Genomic DNA, 12790 nt, shown 5'->3' on the forward strand with positions numbered 1-12790 from the left:
TTTTCTGAATAGGTAGGCACATGTAAGCTTCATTTAGAACTGATCAAGTAGCAAACTATAGCTTTACAACATAGAAGATCATAGGAGAGTGCATGGAAATATATTGAATGAGTGCGCTTTGAAATGTGCCCTATCAAAAGCATTTTGTAGATATCCAAGGATCAAAATTGCCATATGACCTCGCCAAGTGACAGAGATATGTGTATTATTGGGTCACATTCAAGTTGGGCACGATCCACCTCGGCCTAACTGACTCTCTAAAGTCAATAGACCAGGTATGAGGTCTGAGTCCTGAGTCGACTCTTTGAGTCCTGCCTGACCATCAAAACACAAAAGGCTCTGGTTCTAATCAGGACACCAGCCTAGTACAGGAAGGGCTAGTTCTCTACTACGAGAGAATCACAGAAATGAAAAGACGCTCTCGAACCCAAGAAAAGATGTTACTTCCCTGCTTCTGCCGATTGTCTTCAACGAGCAAGATCGCCTATATGATCCATTTGAAGCAAGTTGATTCTCATCACTAATGTCTCCTGTACTTCTTAATGGCATACCTGGACTTCCCTGTTCTCCCATCCTTATTTTATTCACCGATAAGACGTTGGAAGGTGGCTTTACCATAGTAATTGTACTCGAAACTTCCCGAGAATGATCCAAGTTTCCAGGTCCATTCAAGTTTCCCAAAATCTTTTCTCTTTTGTTTCTATTTGGATCAGCTTCTTCCAGATCGCCAGTAATGAAACGCTGAAAGTGTGGTTGGTTTTCCCAAAAGCGTTCTCCTTCTGGGATGAAATCCTCAGGTTCCTTGGTACCTGTTGCATAGAACACCAGAATGTATTGGCTTTACCATGTACGTGGTAGATCACTGTTTCTTGCTTACTTTAGATAGAGAAAACTATTCAAAAGGGCTAAAACATATATCAATACCTCCATGCATTTGCTCCTCATCCACGACATTGGAGCTGCTTGAGCTTTTGGAGACAATCTGGTTCTTCACGGCTGCACCTTCACCGCTACCATAACTGAAATGCTCTATCGTTCTGGAGTCCTGATCTGGAATGACCACAATTTCTCTTGGGATTTTTGTTGTATCTGTTTCTACTGTAAGTACCTCAGTAGCACCGTATGGTTGAAGCAGGTTATTCTCACGTGTACGTTTCTTTGTCAGGATCAATACCTCCGGAGATGAAGAAGATGAATCAATGGTTTTTGTCGTTGCCAATACAGGAAAGTTCTTTGCTTTTTTCCGTATGTGGTCAAATATAGTTTTCTCAGTAAGAATTTCACATTCTTGTTCTTCAGTTTCAGTAAAAACACCTGAAGATACCAAATAATTGTGAAAGCTAAGAAAGCAAAGGAAAAAGAAATTGGGCGATGACTAGGGAGTTGTATCTGGTTATACCTTCCTCCATGTCATCCTCGAGGAGGTTGAAACTGGGCCTGTGGAAGGAATAGATGATTAAAGAAGAAATAATCAAATTTGACTCAGAAACAACTCTTGAAATCCAATTATGTCTTTATAGACTATCAAGCAAAATATATTACTAAGAATAATTGTGAAGGAACTCACATGGAAATATTTTCCCGTTTGGATTCTCTCAGAATGGGAAGCTCTTCAATAAGAACTTGATTAGTACTTTTCTCATCATCCTCTTCTACCACATAGATTTCCTTGGGAACAGAATAGGTAGGTAGTTGTTGCTTACTTCCGCTTTGGATCATGTTCAAAACATTTTTCCTTGTCATTATAAGGGTTTCATGGATGTCAAGCCCAACTGCATGTAACATTTCCAACAAATGAATTTGATGGATTTAGGAATCAATGCCAACAGATTCAACTGCCATGGACTAGTAATTTGATGGTGATGGGGAGTTTTACTGTGTTCTTCAAACATCAGATCAGCTTTTACAGTTGATGTTCCTCGCTGTGGATTTGGAACGAGAATTGTCGTGCTATAGGGGCTGCAATGAGACCAATAACCCTGTCAGAGGCAGGAAAATGATAAATATTTTTTTGGTAGGAAAGATATCATCTATTCAAATCATCCAAAGAGGAACCAGTTGGAGAGTGAACCTCCCTTGGCAACACGAAGTTAAGCCAGAGGTCATTACAAGGGAACTGAATTACAGCAGAAGAATAGAGAGCCTTGCTAGAATGAAAACAAAAAGGAACACTAAAAGAGGTGGCATTTGTAGTCAGTACTAAGCATAGATTTTTCAAGGCATGGCACAAGGTGCTGTAGCAGGCAAAACTGCTGGATGTAATGTATAAAGTAATAATAGCCGAAGATATGGACACAGGCATTTTTTTTTTTTAAATATGGGTGAATTCTTTCAGCATGGCCCCATGTTGAGAGCCTTCTCTACACGGCTTAAACTGTTTCAAATTAAACACATCTAACATGTACAGGAAGGTAGTAAATGTAAAATCTTTCTTATTATACTGCAGTAGATCATAAAACTCCTGAAGGTCGCAGTTTGCATACCTGGAAAATTCATCAACTCTGCTGCAGCCAATCGAAACGAGTCAAATCTTTTGTAAGCAAACCAGGGGGAAAGGAATATCAAGTGTATTACAAGTATAATACTATGGGGTCTTTGCATGTGTATGGATTATTAATGCCAATTGACTAGGCAATGTTTACCCTAGGAGACCTCCTAGCATAAACATCAATTCATCAGATGATTAATTAGATAATCAGGAACAAAGACAGGATGGGTAGTCTACTAGAGAAGGCCCATCAATGTTTTCCTTCCCCACCCCCCACCCCCCATTTTTGCCCTTTTTTTGGGGTGGTGTGGGGAGTGGATGGGGGAAGTACAATATACATCATATGCAATGCAGTGAATAAAAACTATGATGTGGTAAGACCCTTAGAATTATACTTGCAGTAAGACCTGTTTACATTAGTGTTTCACATTATTAAGGAAATAAATTAACTGATGAGTGAACATCACCTTATTTTCTCCTGAAAGAGGATCAAATTATCCGTCTCCAAACCAACTACCTATAAAAATATTAAATGAAAATAAAACTTAAGTTCTACCTGTCATAACTTAGATGAACTATTTTGAGATGCAGAAAGCAGGTTGATTAAAGTACCATAGTCATACTTAGCCTAAGGAAGTTTATCCTGAATACAAACCATATCAGCATAATGCCGCTTCACTAATGGTACTGATTGAGATAGCCGAGTCAATGTTATTACTAATTTTGACTTTCCTTGCATTTGGCATTCTATCTCCTCAATCCGCATCTCAACTTTTGGAGGAAGTGATGATAGGGTCTCCTTGATATGATTCCCAAATGGGAATTTCCTACTAGTAACAATCTCGATTCTTCTTGGATCAGCTTCTGCCAAAGTCTCGAATGAATTTATTCCTGCTGCATTAAGTGCCTAGTATGATATAAAAGAAGAAAAGGGGAAAATGTGTGGGGTGTGGGGTGTGGGGTGTGGGGGTGAAGAAAATCATTTAGTTCCAGGAATTAAGACATTGAATATGTAAGGAAAATGGATGTGAAAATCAGAATCACAAGAATGAAAAGTTTGTGCTGGAAAAGAAAACCTTGGCAGTCACCATTCCAATGCCTGGCAGTTGTTTCAGCAAATAAAGACTGTCATTCCAGAGTCTTTGGTGTAAACATTTGGCTAGAAGAGTAGAGTTCATAGTTCCCTTGTAATTCTTTTTGTAAACAAAGTATTCTTTCATGCACTTTGCAATTCTGCAGCCATTTGAGCATATTGAGTTCATATCCTGTGGGATAAACATTAAGTAATACTTGGGTCAGTAAAGCTTCAACTATATTATTACTTCTACAACACAAATTCAAAAAAAATCATGCACTATCGGGACTCAGAAAAAATGACACCTGGTTGAGGGATAAATCATGAACCGAAGGATCACCAGTCAAACATTCATTTGCCAACACAAATATTTTCTCTTCTCTTGTTTGAATTCGCTTTTTCCGTTTCCCATTTCCACTGAGGATGTGGAAGCGAAGTCGACCATCTTTATCAGCATTGATGTCATTTAGAAACTTCTTCTCATTGCGTCGGAGTTGCATCCCTTCATTTCATGGTATACAGGATCCATTACACCTCTAACTGAAATATCAAGCACCAGTGGTACTTATTAATGGTGCATGGATATACATACAGGCGAGCTCCTCAGAGCGGCAAATAATGTGAAGTGCATCTTCCAGGCTGCAGTTTTCAGGGGATTGTATGATGTGTTTCATTGTGTCAAATTTCAGATAATATTTAGTCATCAGCTTTCCTGGTTCTGGAGATTCAGAAAAATGCAGAAATGTGAGACAAAATATTAGTGGCATCATTCTCATTCAGAAAAAATTGCTTTATGTTTGCAGGCTGAAGATACCTAAGGGCTTCAAAAGGAAACCATATTCATCAGTCCAGATCATTCCATATTTTGATAACTCATTAACTTTCTGAACACAAATCTCTGCAATATAATTCAGATGAATAATTTGGTGGAAAGTCAAATCAAGAACCCAGTCCAACAAAATGAAAGTACATAAGAGTACCATGCATACGCATCTCCAGGCGCTCAATGGGAATCCCTTTCTTAACTCCATAATTCTCCGGGTTCTGATTTTACATACAGAGTATAAGAATATTAGTTGGATAAGATACAATTTTCTTTTATATGGGTACACTACAGAAGAGGGAGGGGGAAGGTAACATCCAGGAGACTCGAACTTAAGACCTGGTGAGTGTGGGCTTTGCACACCACAAACTCACGAACTGCACTAAGCAGTTATTTAAAAGGAAAATCTCAGTAACACTTCAAACAGGTAGGGAACACTTAGTTGGAGAAAAAAAAATACTCAAAAACAAAATATTTGTTGGAGAAAAAACAAAGTAACCACATAAAATTCTTTGAGGATGCCAATGAAAACATGCCTTCTTCATTCGTACATACAGGTAGGAACACTTCATCCACTCGATTGCCCGAGCTATATCAGAGACAGTTAGCTGAACTATTTCAGCAGTCAGATGCTCAGTAATGCATGAAAGCAACCTGGTACAAAATGATAACATGTGCAGCACCTAGCTTAGAGACATAGTAAAGTAGATACAGGGCACACAAGAATCAAGAGAACCAAGTAGATCCAAAAATATAAAAAGTTGAGTACAAACTGAGATTCCACCATTTCACATCCACTCAAGAGATTTTCATACAAATGAACCTGAAGCACAAAAACCCCATAAAAGAAGTTTTAGTACTAGGGTGTCACTGGCATAACACATTGAATCAAAACCACCAGTCCAGTTTTGGGAAATTAAACATTTAAATTGAATGGATATACAGAAGAAATTACTGTTTCTCTTCTTGTCATGATTATAACTAGGCCAGTGTCTTCAAATGGTGGACGACCTGCCCTCCCGCTCATCTGGAAGTATCAAAAAGGTGATTCACTTTTAAGAAAATAAAGATTGAGCAAGATTACTGAAGAACAAAGTAAAAGCATACTTTCTTTGTGTATGTGTTTGTGCACTAAGATATATTCTATATATTAAACCCACTGCACTACTAAATGTTTTCAACAATCAAATCATGTGTTAAATAAGAGATTTTCATGTAAAGCTAATGTAAATTGCGCTAATTGCATATGTATGGAATTGACATAGTCTCATAAATCATCCAATTGGGTCATAAACCATGTGATAGCTTAACTACTGAGATGCATTAAATAGAGAATAGGATTACACATTTATTTATGTATGGAATGTACATACGTATGCATGTTTATAGTTTATACACTATTAGGTTGTATAAAATACTTGTCATGAATACAAGGAAAGAGAACATTTCACACACCTGTAGTATCATGGAGCGATCATATTCCATGTAAAGGCCTTTCTCCTTGTTACTGGAAAATATATGAAGTGTCAGTTGCCTAAGCATGAAGTTACTAATGGTGGTCTTCATAGGTTTCTTGTAATAATCAAGCCTTAAATATGGAGAAGAGTTTGACGTATACTGGCAAAATAAATAAATAAACAGGAAGAAGAGTTCTGCATACAAGTGTTGTGTTGATTTAATTACTACAGTATGTGCCGGTAAGTTGATTCCATGGGCAAGAGTATTTGTGGTACACAGGATTTGAAGATCACTCTTGAGAAAAAGACCTTCGATTAGATTGCGATCTTTTAGGCAAAGTCCTCCATTGTGATATCCAACTGCAACACAGCTACCTCATGAGAGAAGCCACAAGATGAAATACACTGTAGAACTATATTAAAAGTTATCCATACAACCTCAAGGTCCTCAACAAACAATATTGCTAGCTAAGCCCTACAAAACTTTTAAGGCCACATGGTAAGAGACAGGTTAACTCAGGGAGAGAGAATAACTACCAATTTTCTACTTGATGGAGAATACACAGGAAGGCAAATGAGTATATACCACCGTAAAGAATACATGATTGCATTTGTTTATCGCTGCATGATAGAGAAGCTTCCTTCAGCTTCTCCTGTTGTTCTGTAGACTTTATAAATGGATTTGAATGACCAAAGCTCATCACTGTCTGAGAGAGACGCACTGCTGCTTCTTGTGCTCCTTTTCTGGTTGAGCAGAAAATCAAGGCAGATTTCCCTCTAGAGTGTTGCATAAGAATATCTTCAAAACATTTCTGCATGTTAGATTATTCTCCACATGCATTCCAAAGTTAAAGTGTAAAAAATATGAAGAAAAGATGAATGAAAACAAAGGGAGAAGTTTCATTGCCATACAATCTTCTGTACTTACCAAATATAAAGTTTTGAAGGCGCTGGAAGATGAACAAGAGATGAAATCATTAGAACATGAGTACTAGTTTTAGCTGTCCATTTATGACAATAAGAGATTTTTTACGGACAACTAAATAGTGAAAATGTAGTTAAAATTTTTAAACAGCTAAATCTTATTTATCATATAAAAGCATAAAGGTTAAAATGATGGTTTCAAACCCCAACCACAAAAACCAAAAAAAATGAGAAGGCCAGAATAAGCAAGTACCCTTTCAAATAGAAAGTCATTTTTTGCTGGGGCATAGCCTGCGGTAAAAACAAATAAAGACAATAGGCATGAGTAAATAAAACTAACCCATGCACTAATTGATTCATAAGGTATCAAGTGAATTGTGATAAATAAAGTAGAAGAAAAAGAACTAAAGGAGTAATGGCTTTTCAAAAATCTGGTCATGTTTTAACAAGATCTGTGTCTCTAAAAGTTGCAATTTATTTGCTTCTTTGAGTAGCACTAATTGATGTGAGACTTGTTGAGGATGAAAAAGAAAGTGGGGATGGGGACAACAACACGCCAATAGTAACTACTATGACTACTAATACTACTACTAAGAAGAAGAGGTAAAAGAATATCTATGAAGCTCACTAAAGAAACCTAAATATCTGCTGTGTGGCAGCTTAGCTTGTTGATTTCTCTAATCCAACCATTGGATATGTGGGTCGTCCTCTGGATTCCTCTGGATTATACCTCAACTCAGCCTTATCCCAACTAAATGGGGTCGGCTACATGGATCATCTTTCTCCAACCAGCTCTATTCAAAGCGAAGAGTTACTGGTCCTAAGTTATGTATGTCTTTCCTCACCACTTCTTCTAGAGTCATTTCAAGCCTACCCTGACTCTTTTAGCTTCTTAAATATGAATCAAATCACCCCTCCAAACTGGAGCACTCAAAGGACTCCATTACACATGTCCATGCCACCTTAGATGATTTCTTGCAAGTTGCAACTTATCATGTATCCGAGCCACCCCTAAATTAGCTCTAATTTGTTCATTCCTTATTTTATCTTTTCTAGTTTTACAACTCATCCAAATCTTAGCTTCAGTTCTAGCAAATTTATACCTTTTAAAATTACATTTCTTAGTCTTAATGGCCGCTTGAACTTAATCATCCCACCACCAAGTTTTGAGAGTTGAATGCCTTTTCCTTCAGATAAGTTTCGAGAGCTGAATGCCTTTTCCTTCAGATTCGCCTAGATAAATATCAGGTCTCCATAAATAAGACAACCACCCCATTTATTGAACCACTCTCCTTGAATATGGGGTCACTTAACAAACTGTATGTTGTTGGCTTTCCAGTCATCTACCAAAGCTTCATAACTCTATGTGGTAAAATATTTTTGTGCTGAAACTTACCATATCAGTAGAGAATGTTGTGGACAACAGATCCATAAAATTTTGGGAGCCAACTCATCTGTCACACAGCAGATATTTAGGGTCTTCGATGAGCTCATTGTAACAACACATGAAGGATATTACAAAAAATAATAGCAACAACAATATGATGATGTATACCAAAGACTTTGGTCATCAACTTTACAGGCCGCATTTCCTCTCCAAATCTGTCAACATTTAGAAGTAAAATAAGTTTCAATAGCAACTGCATTGAGAAAAAGAGGATAGATCGTCATTGTCCTGGTAACATGTAATGGTACCTTTTAATGCCTTGGACAGGAACCATAAGCCATTCCGCTGGAACCAATATTCAATGGAAACTCAAATCTTTGATGGATTCTTGATAAATGCAGATAAATTCTTGTACAGTACCATTGTAAAAAAAAAATTCTACAAACTTAATAGCCACCAGATGAAAATTTTACCAAGGTCTTCAATATTCGGAATGGTAGCAGAAACAGCAAGGAATCGAACGTTTGACAGAGGGCTTGATTTCATTTCAGGGTTACAAGAAAGCATTTTTATTCTACTAACAATAGCCTCCAGGGCAGCTCCACGTGTATCATTTAACAGGTGAACTTCATCAATTAGTACTAGTGCAATATCACTGAAGAAACTCAAGCCACCATCTCGTATGTGGTATCTGGTCACCGCATCAAACTTCTGTGTAATCAATAGACAATCCATTTAGATATACTGCAAATGAAAGATTCAGAATTAATTGGAGAAGGAGTAAGAGAGTTTTGATTGTATATTCACCTCAGGAGTGGTAAGAATAAGATCTGCTTCTTGGATATTCCTTATGTTATATGATTCATTGTCCCCTGTCAACTCCAAGCAATTAATCCCCCAAGAACCTAGTTTGTGGTCCCAATCCCGTAGTTTCTCCTGTACCAATGCTTTCGATGGAGCAATATAGACCTTCATATGGAATAAGAATAAATACAGTCTTCCAGAATATATATGAAAATGAAAAGTACGGACTTTCCAAAAAAAACACATTCATTGTATCAACTTTATATTAGCAAGGAATCCGTAGCATGATGCATGCTGTTCAATGAAACCAAGGAAATGATATTAACCACTGAGGAGACTAATTGATGGCATATAGAGAAAAGGGAGTTTTTCAATTGATAAAGGACCCCATTCAGGGTGCATAAGGCAGAAAAGCTCCCAGTATGATAATCTATCCTCTGAAATGACTTAATGAATACATAATATCGTGCTATCAGCATCAAGAAGTAGGTAGCATACCGTTTTTAGGGTTCCCTTTATATGAATAAACTTTCCCTCCTGAGAAAGAAACCTAGAGAGAAGCCTCAAGATGCATAGCTCAAACAGCACCGTTTTACCACTTCCAGTTGGGGCCGAGATAACCATGTTTACATTCGAAAGGAAACAAGTAGAAAAGCACTCACTCTGCAATGAATTGAAATACCTGTGCGTGTGCAAGAAAACTATAATAAAATACCCATTTGTCTGTGCAATCTGCAACTACAATACTTCTAACACCTCAAAATTCAAGAACCAGGCCATCGTGACGTATACAACAGATTAATATTTAACAGAAATAAAAGAATTCATTGAACATGATAAATAAACAATACAATCGTTCCACATTAACTGTCTAGAGAGGCAATATTAATGGCTAAATCTAATTGACAAACAAGATACCGAAGAGATATTTTTACACTACAAAAAGTATAAAACATACAAGTCTTAACTCTTAAGTAATTACTATCAAAAGAGAATACTTAATAATTTCAATTATCAAGGGTCTTCTCACAGTATGTAAAGTGTGATTGCTGATTTTGCTCACTAAAAGTTTGGTCCAAAGAGGACAGACTCCTTTTCACCAAAATAGGCATTATATTCAGCTTTAATTATTAATACCGAAGAATTTTAATTATTGTGTGAAGGAAGAGAGCTCTTCAATAAAGTTCTAACATTGGAGATAAATGCTAGCACGATGAAGGGTTTCCTTACAAAATGCTTTATGAACACCCCAGTGCTCATACAAGTGGGATCTAGATTTATATATATATATATATATATATATAACACTTTTCAAGATTCATGGAGGAGTGATGGTGAGTTTTGTGGTTTTTGTAGGCCAAACCCTTCATAATGCTAGGATCCATAGTTAATGTGCTACCCTTGTAACAGGACACCATACATAGACCATAATGAGGATAGGATACAATACCTGAAGCTAAAAGTTGAACGGAAAGGAGCTGGTAAATCTGACACAGACTTCAGTGCATATGAATCCATGGTATAGCTCATTTTCCTCAGCAATGAGAAAAGCTACAAAATATATGAGTGACCCCTCTTCAGAACCTATATACAAGAGAAATAAAAATTAAGTGATGTTTCAAACTTCAAAGATTGCCACTGAAGTTCACATAAGTTGCACATAACTGGCCAGGAAACCAATCACTGATGCCAATCCATGTAAAGAGAAAAAGAAAACAGGAGAGGGGAAGAAGAAATTGGAAGAGGACTGTCGACTTCATTGATGATCATAACAAGTGCCCACAAATGCTCCTTTTCTTTTAAGAATCACATTCAATAAATTATTGTCAGTTGTCACTACATTATTTTTTGAGCAACAAGGACATCTTGATTATTGGTAGAGCATTGACCATTCAGTGGCTTTTTTCCCCAACTATAACAAGGTGATCGCGGAGGGTCCCTTGACTTTGATATTGAGATAGTCCCATATCGGCTGTGGAAGACTCAACTATCTTGTATAAGAGCCACAAGAAGCCACCCCACTTCAAGCCAATTGGTTTTAAGATGTAAGCTTTAACCTTTGACCCTATGTGTCTTTCCCCCAACAAGATTGATAGGTTTGCAGCAAATGACCTCTGGGCATGCAAATGAAATTCTCACTGGATGATTAATGAAGATTATGAACCCAAAAAAAAGGTGAAATGCATGTCAAGCCTATCTTGAATATTATCTGAACTAAAACTTTTCTTGCATGTTTTCTATCTGTCAAAACCAAGCAAAATTCAATAACAATTTATCAGAACTGAAGAAAACTGTAAGTGTTGACTTCCTACTTTCCTATAATCAGCATGCAGTTGTAGCACCATTTCAGTCCGACGGATGCCAATCAAAAACATGCAATGAAGCACCTGTGAAGTTTCTAATTTTCGACCCAAAAAAAAAATAAATAAATAAAGATTTGCAATAACAACACCAAAAAACTGTCAGTGAATGAGCATCTCCCCACCTGATGACTCAAAGCAAACATGATTATCGAAATTATATTTGGGGGGTGGGGGCGACAAAAGCAAAATTCTCAACAATGAGGTAAAGTTGGTATTGCTCTCCTCTAACTCATCCAAGAAAAAGCACAATTATGAAGGGAAATATTAATTCATAGTCTCTTTCGATTTTGGATTACAGATACACCGGTAATCTTAAAAACCTCGAGAAAATAGGCTCAAATTTTATAATAATGAAGCAGGTGTCGAAGATGACTACTGAACATGAGAAGTAAAAAATATGAAACTAAAGAAACCTTTCTAATGGACAATTCTATTTTCAATGGAGAACTAACAGAAGTCTTTCCAATTAATACGATCAATATATTCAAATCATAAACAAAATATCGACAACATGGACAAATCTGAAACAGGAACAGTCACATACACCTGAACAACCAAAATTCAACCGAGAAGATGCGAAGCGTGCTATGATTTCCGATTTAGATCGCAATTGCGTCCTAACAAGAAAATGTCAATTGTTTGATGACGTGCATTCAGACGAAGCAAGTGGATTATCGGTAATGGCGAAGGCAATGAAATTTATGGATTTAAGCAAATCGATGCAGAAAGAATCAGAAAATTCGAGTTACCGACATGGCAGGAAACAGAAGCGTCCGCCCGAAGAGAAATGCAGAGAAAATGTTGCGAGAGGAGAGACGAAGTGGTAAACACTAAAACACCGAGACGAAAATTTTTGAAATGGAGTAACTTATACTCGAATTCGTCGATTAAAATATCCCTGGCGGGAGACTCGAATAAGTCGATTGGGTATTACGTGGCATCATCATTTTTTATCTTTTGAAAATTACATGCACCGGGCCCTAAATTTCATATGACATGTGAGGGTCACTTTTTTCAAAAATTACATCTATTCCCATTTTGACGGAAAAAAATCCTCTGCAATTCCGATCTCGTACAATTCCGTGCAATACCACCTTTAGGGGGTGACACGTGTATTGATACCAATGCAATGATCCAGATCTGATTTAAATGTCTCTTCACTGATTTAATGTTTTATTAGTTGTACCAGATCTGGACCATTGTATTGGTATCAATACACGTGTCACCACCTGAAGGTGGTATTGCACGGAATTGTACGAGATCGGAATTGCAGAGGATTTCAACCCCATTTTGACGGGTTGAAATCGTCTGCAATTCTGATCTCGTACAATTCCGTGCAATATCACCTTCAGGCGGTGACACGTGTATTGATACTAATACAATGGTCCAGATCTGATACAACTAATAAAACATGAAATCAGTGAAGAGGCATTTAAATCAGATCTTAACCATTGCATTGGTATCAATAC

General features: G+C 37.1%; 1 protein-coding gene across 3 annotated transcripts; it reads right to left on the bottom strand.

The window, feature by feature from the left end:
- On the bottom strand, positions 1 to 12136 carry LOC122078350 (DExH-box ATP-dependent RNA helicase DExH17). 3 transcript variants are annotated; one of them, XM_042644306.1, is made up of 28 exons: positions 11868 to 12136; positions 10409 to 10542; positions 9457 to 9640; positions 8962 to 9123; positions 8628 to 8865; positions 8463 to 8499; positions 8323 to 8369; positions 7021 to 7058; positions 6772 to 6793; positions 6430 to 6642; positions 6047 to 6203; positions 5842 to 5893; positions 5342 to 5413; positions 5160 to 5209; positions 4923 to 5040; positions 4544 to 4607; positions 4378 to 4461; positions 4156 to 4281; positions 3869 to 4065; positions 3565 to 3753; positions 3144 to 3395; positions 2956 to 3005; positions 2484 to 2504; positions 1877 to 1959; positions 1568 to 1772; positions 1400 to 1437; positions 925 to 1314; positions 1 to 809 (listed from the first exon to the last, which is right to left on the bottom strand). In XM_042644306.1, the coding sequence occupies exons 2-28, from the start codon at positions 10486 to 10488 to the stop codon at positions 400 to 402; spliced, it is 3579 nt and encodes a 1192-aa protein (XP_042500240.1). In that variant the 5' UTR covers positions 10489 to 10542; positions 11868 to 12136; the 3' UTR covers positions 1 to 399. The 3 variants fall into 3 exon arrangements, with proteins under 3 accessions (XP_042500240.1, XP_042500241.1, XP_042500242.1); XM_042644307.1 differs by having other exon boundaries at positions 2484 to 2501; positions 11868 to 12135; XM_042644308.1 differs by lacking the exon at positions 2484 to 2504 and having other exon boundaries at positions 11868 to 12135.
- Between the last annotated feature and the right edge of the window lie 654 nt (positions 12137 to 12790).

This window comes from Macadamia integrifolia, chromosome 5, assembly GCF_013358625.1.
Source record: "Macadamia integrifolia cultivar HAES 741 chromosome 5, SCU_Mint_v3, whole genome shotgun sequence".
Taxonomy (NCBI): Eukaryota; Viridiplantae; Streptophyta; class Magnoliopsida; order Proteales; family Proteaceae; genus Macadamia; species Macadamia integrifolia.

What these genes read in the sequence shown, in the direction of transcription:
- LOC122078350 (XM_042644306.1), bottom strand. Translation starts at nt 10,488, where the DNA reads ATGAGCTATACCATGGATTCATATGCACTGAAGTCTGTGTCAGATTTA. An exon ending in ATCGCTCCATGATACTACAG is followed by an intron (nt 5,414 to 5,841) that starts GTGTGTGAAATG and finishes TGATACTTCCAG; the next exon opens with ATGAGCGGGAGGGCAGGTCG. An exon ending in ATGATTTATCCCTCAACCAG is followed by an intron (nt 3,754 to 3,868) that starts GTGTCATTTTTT and finishes TTTATCCCACAG; the next exon opens with GATATGAACTCAATATGCTC.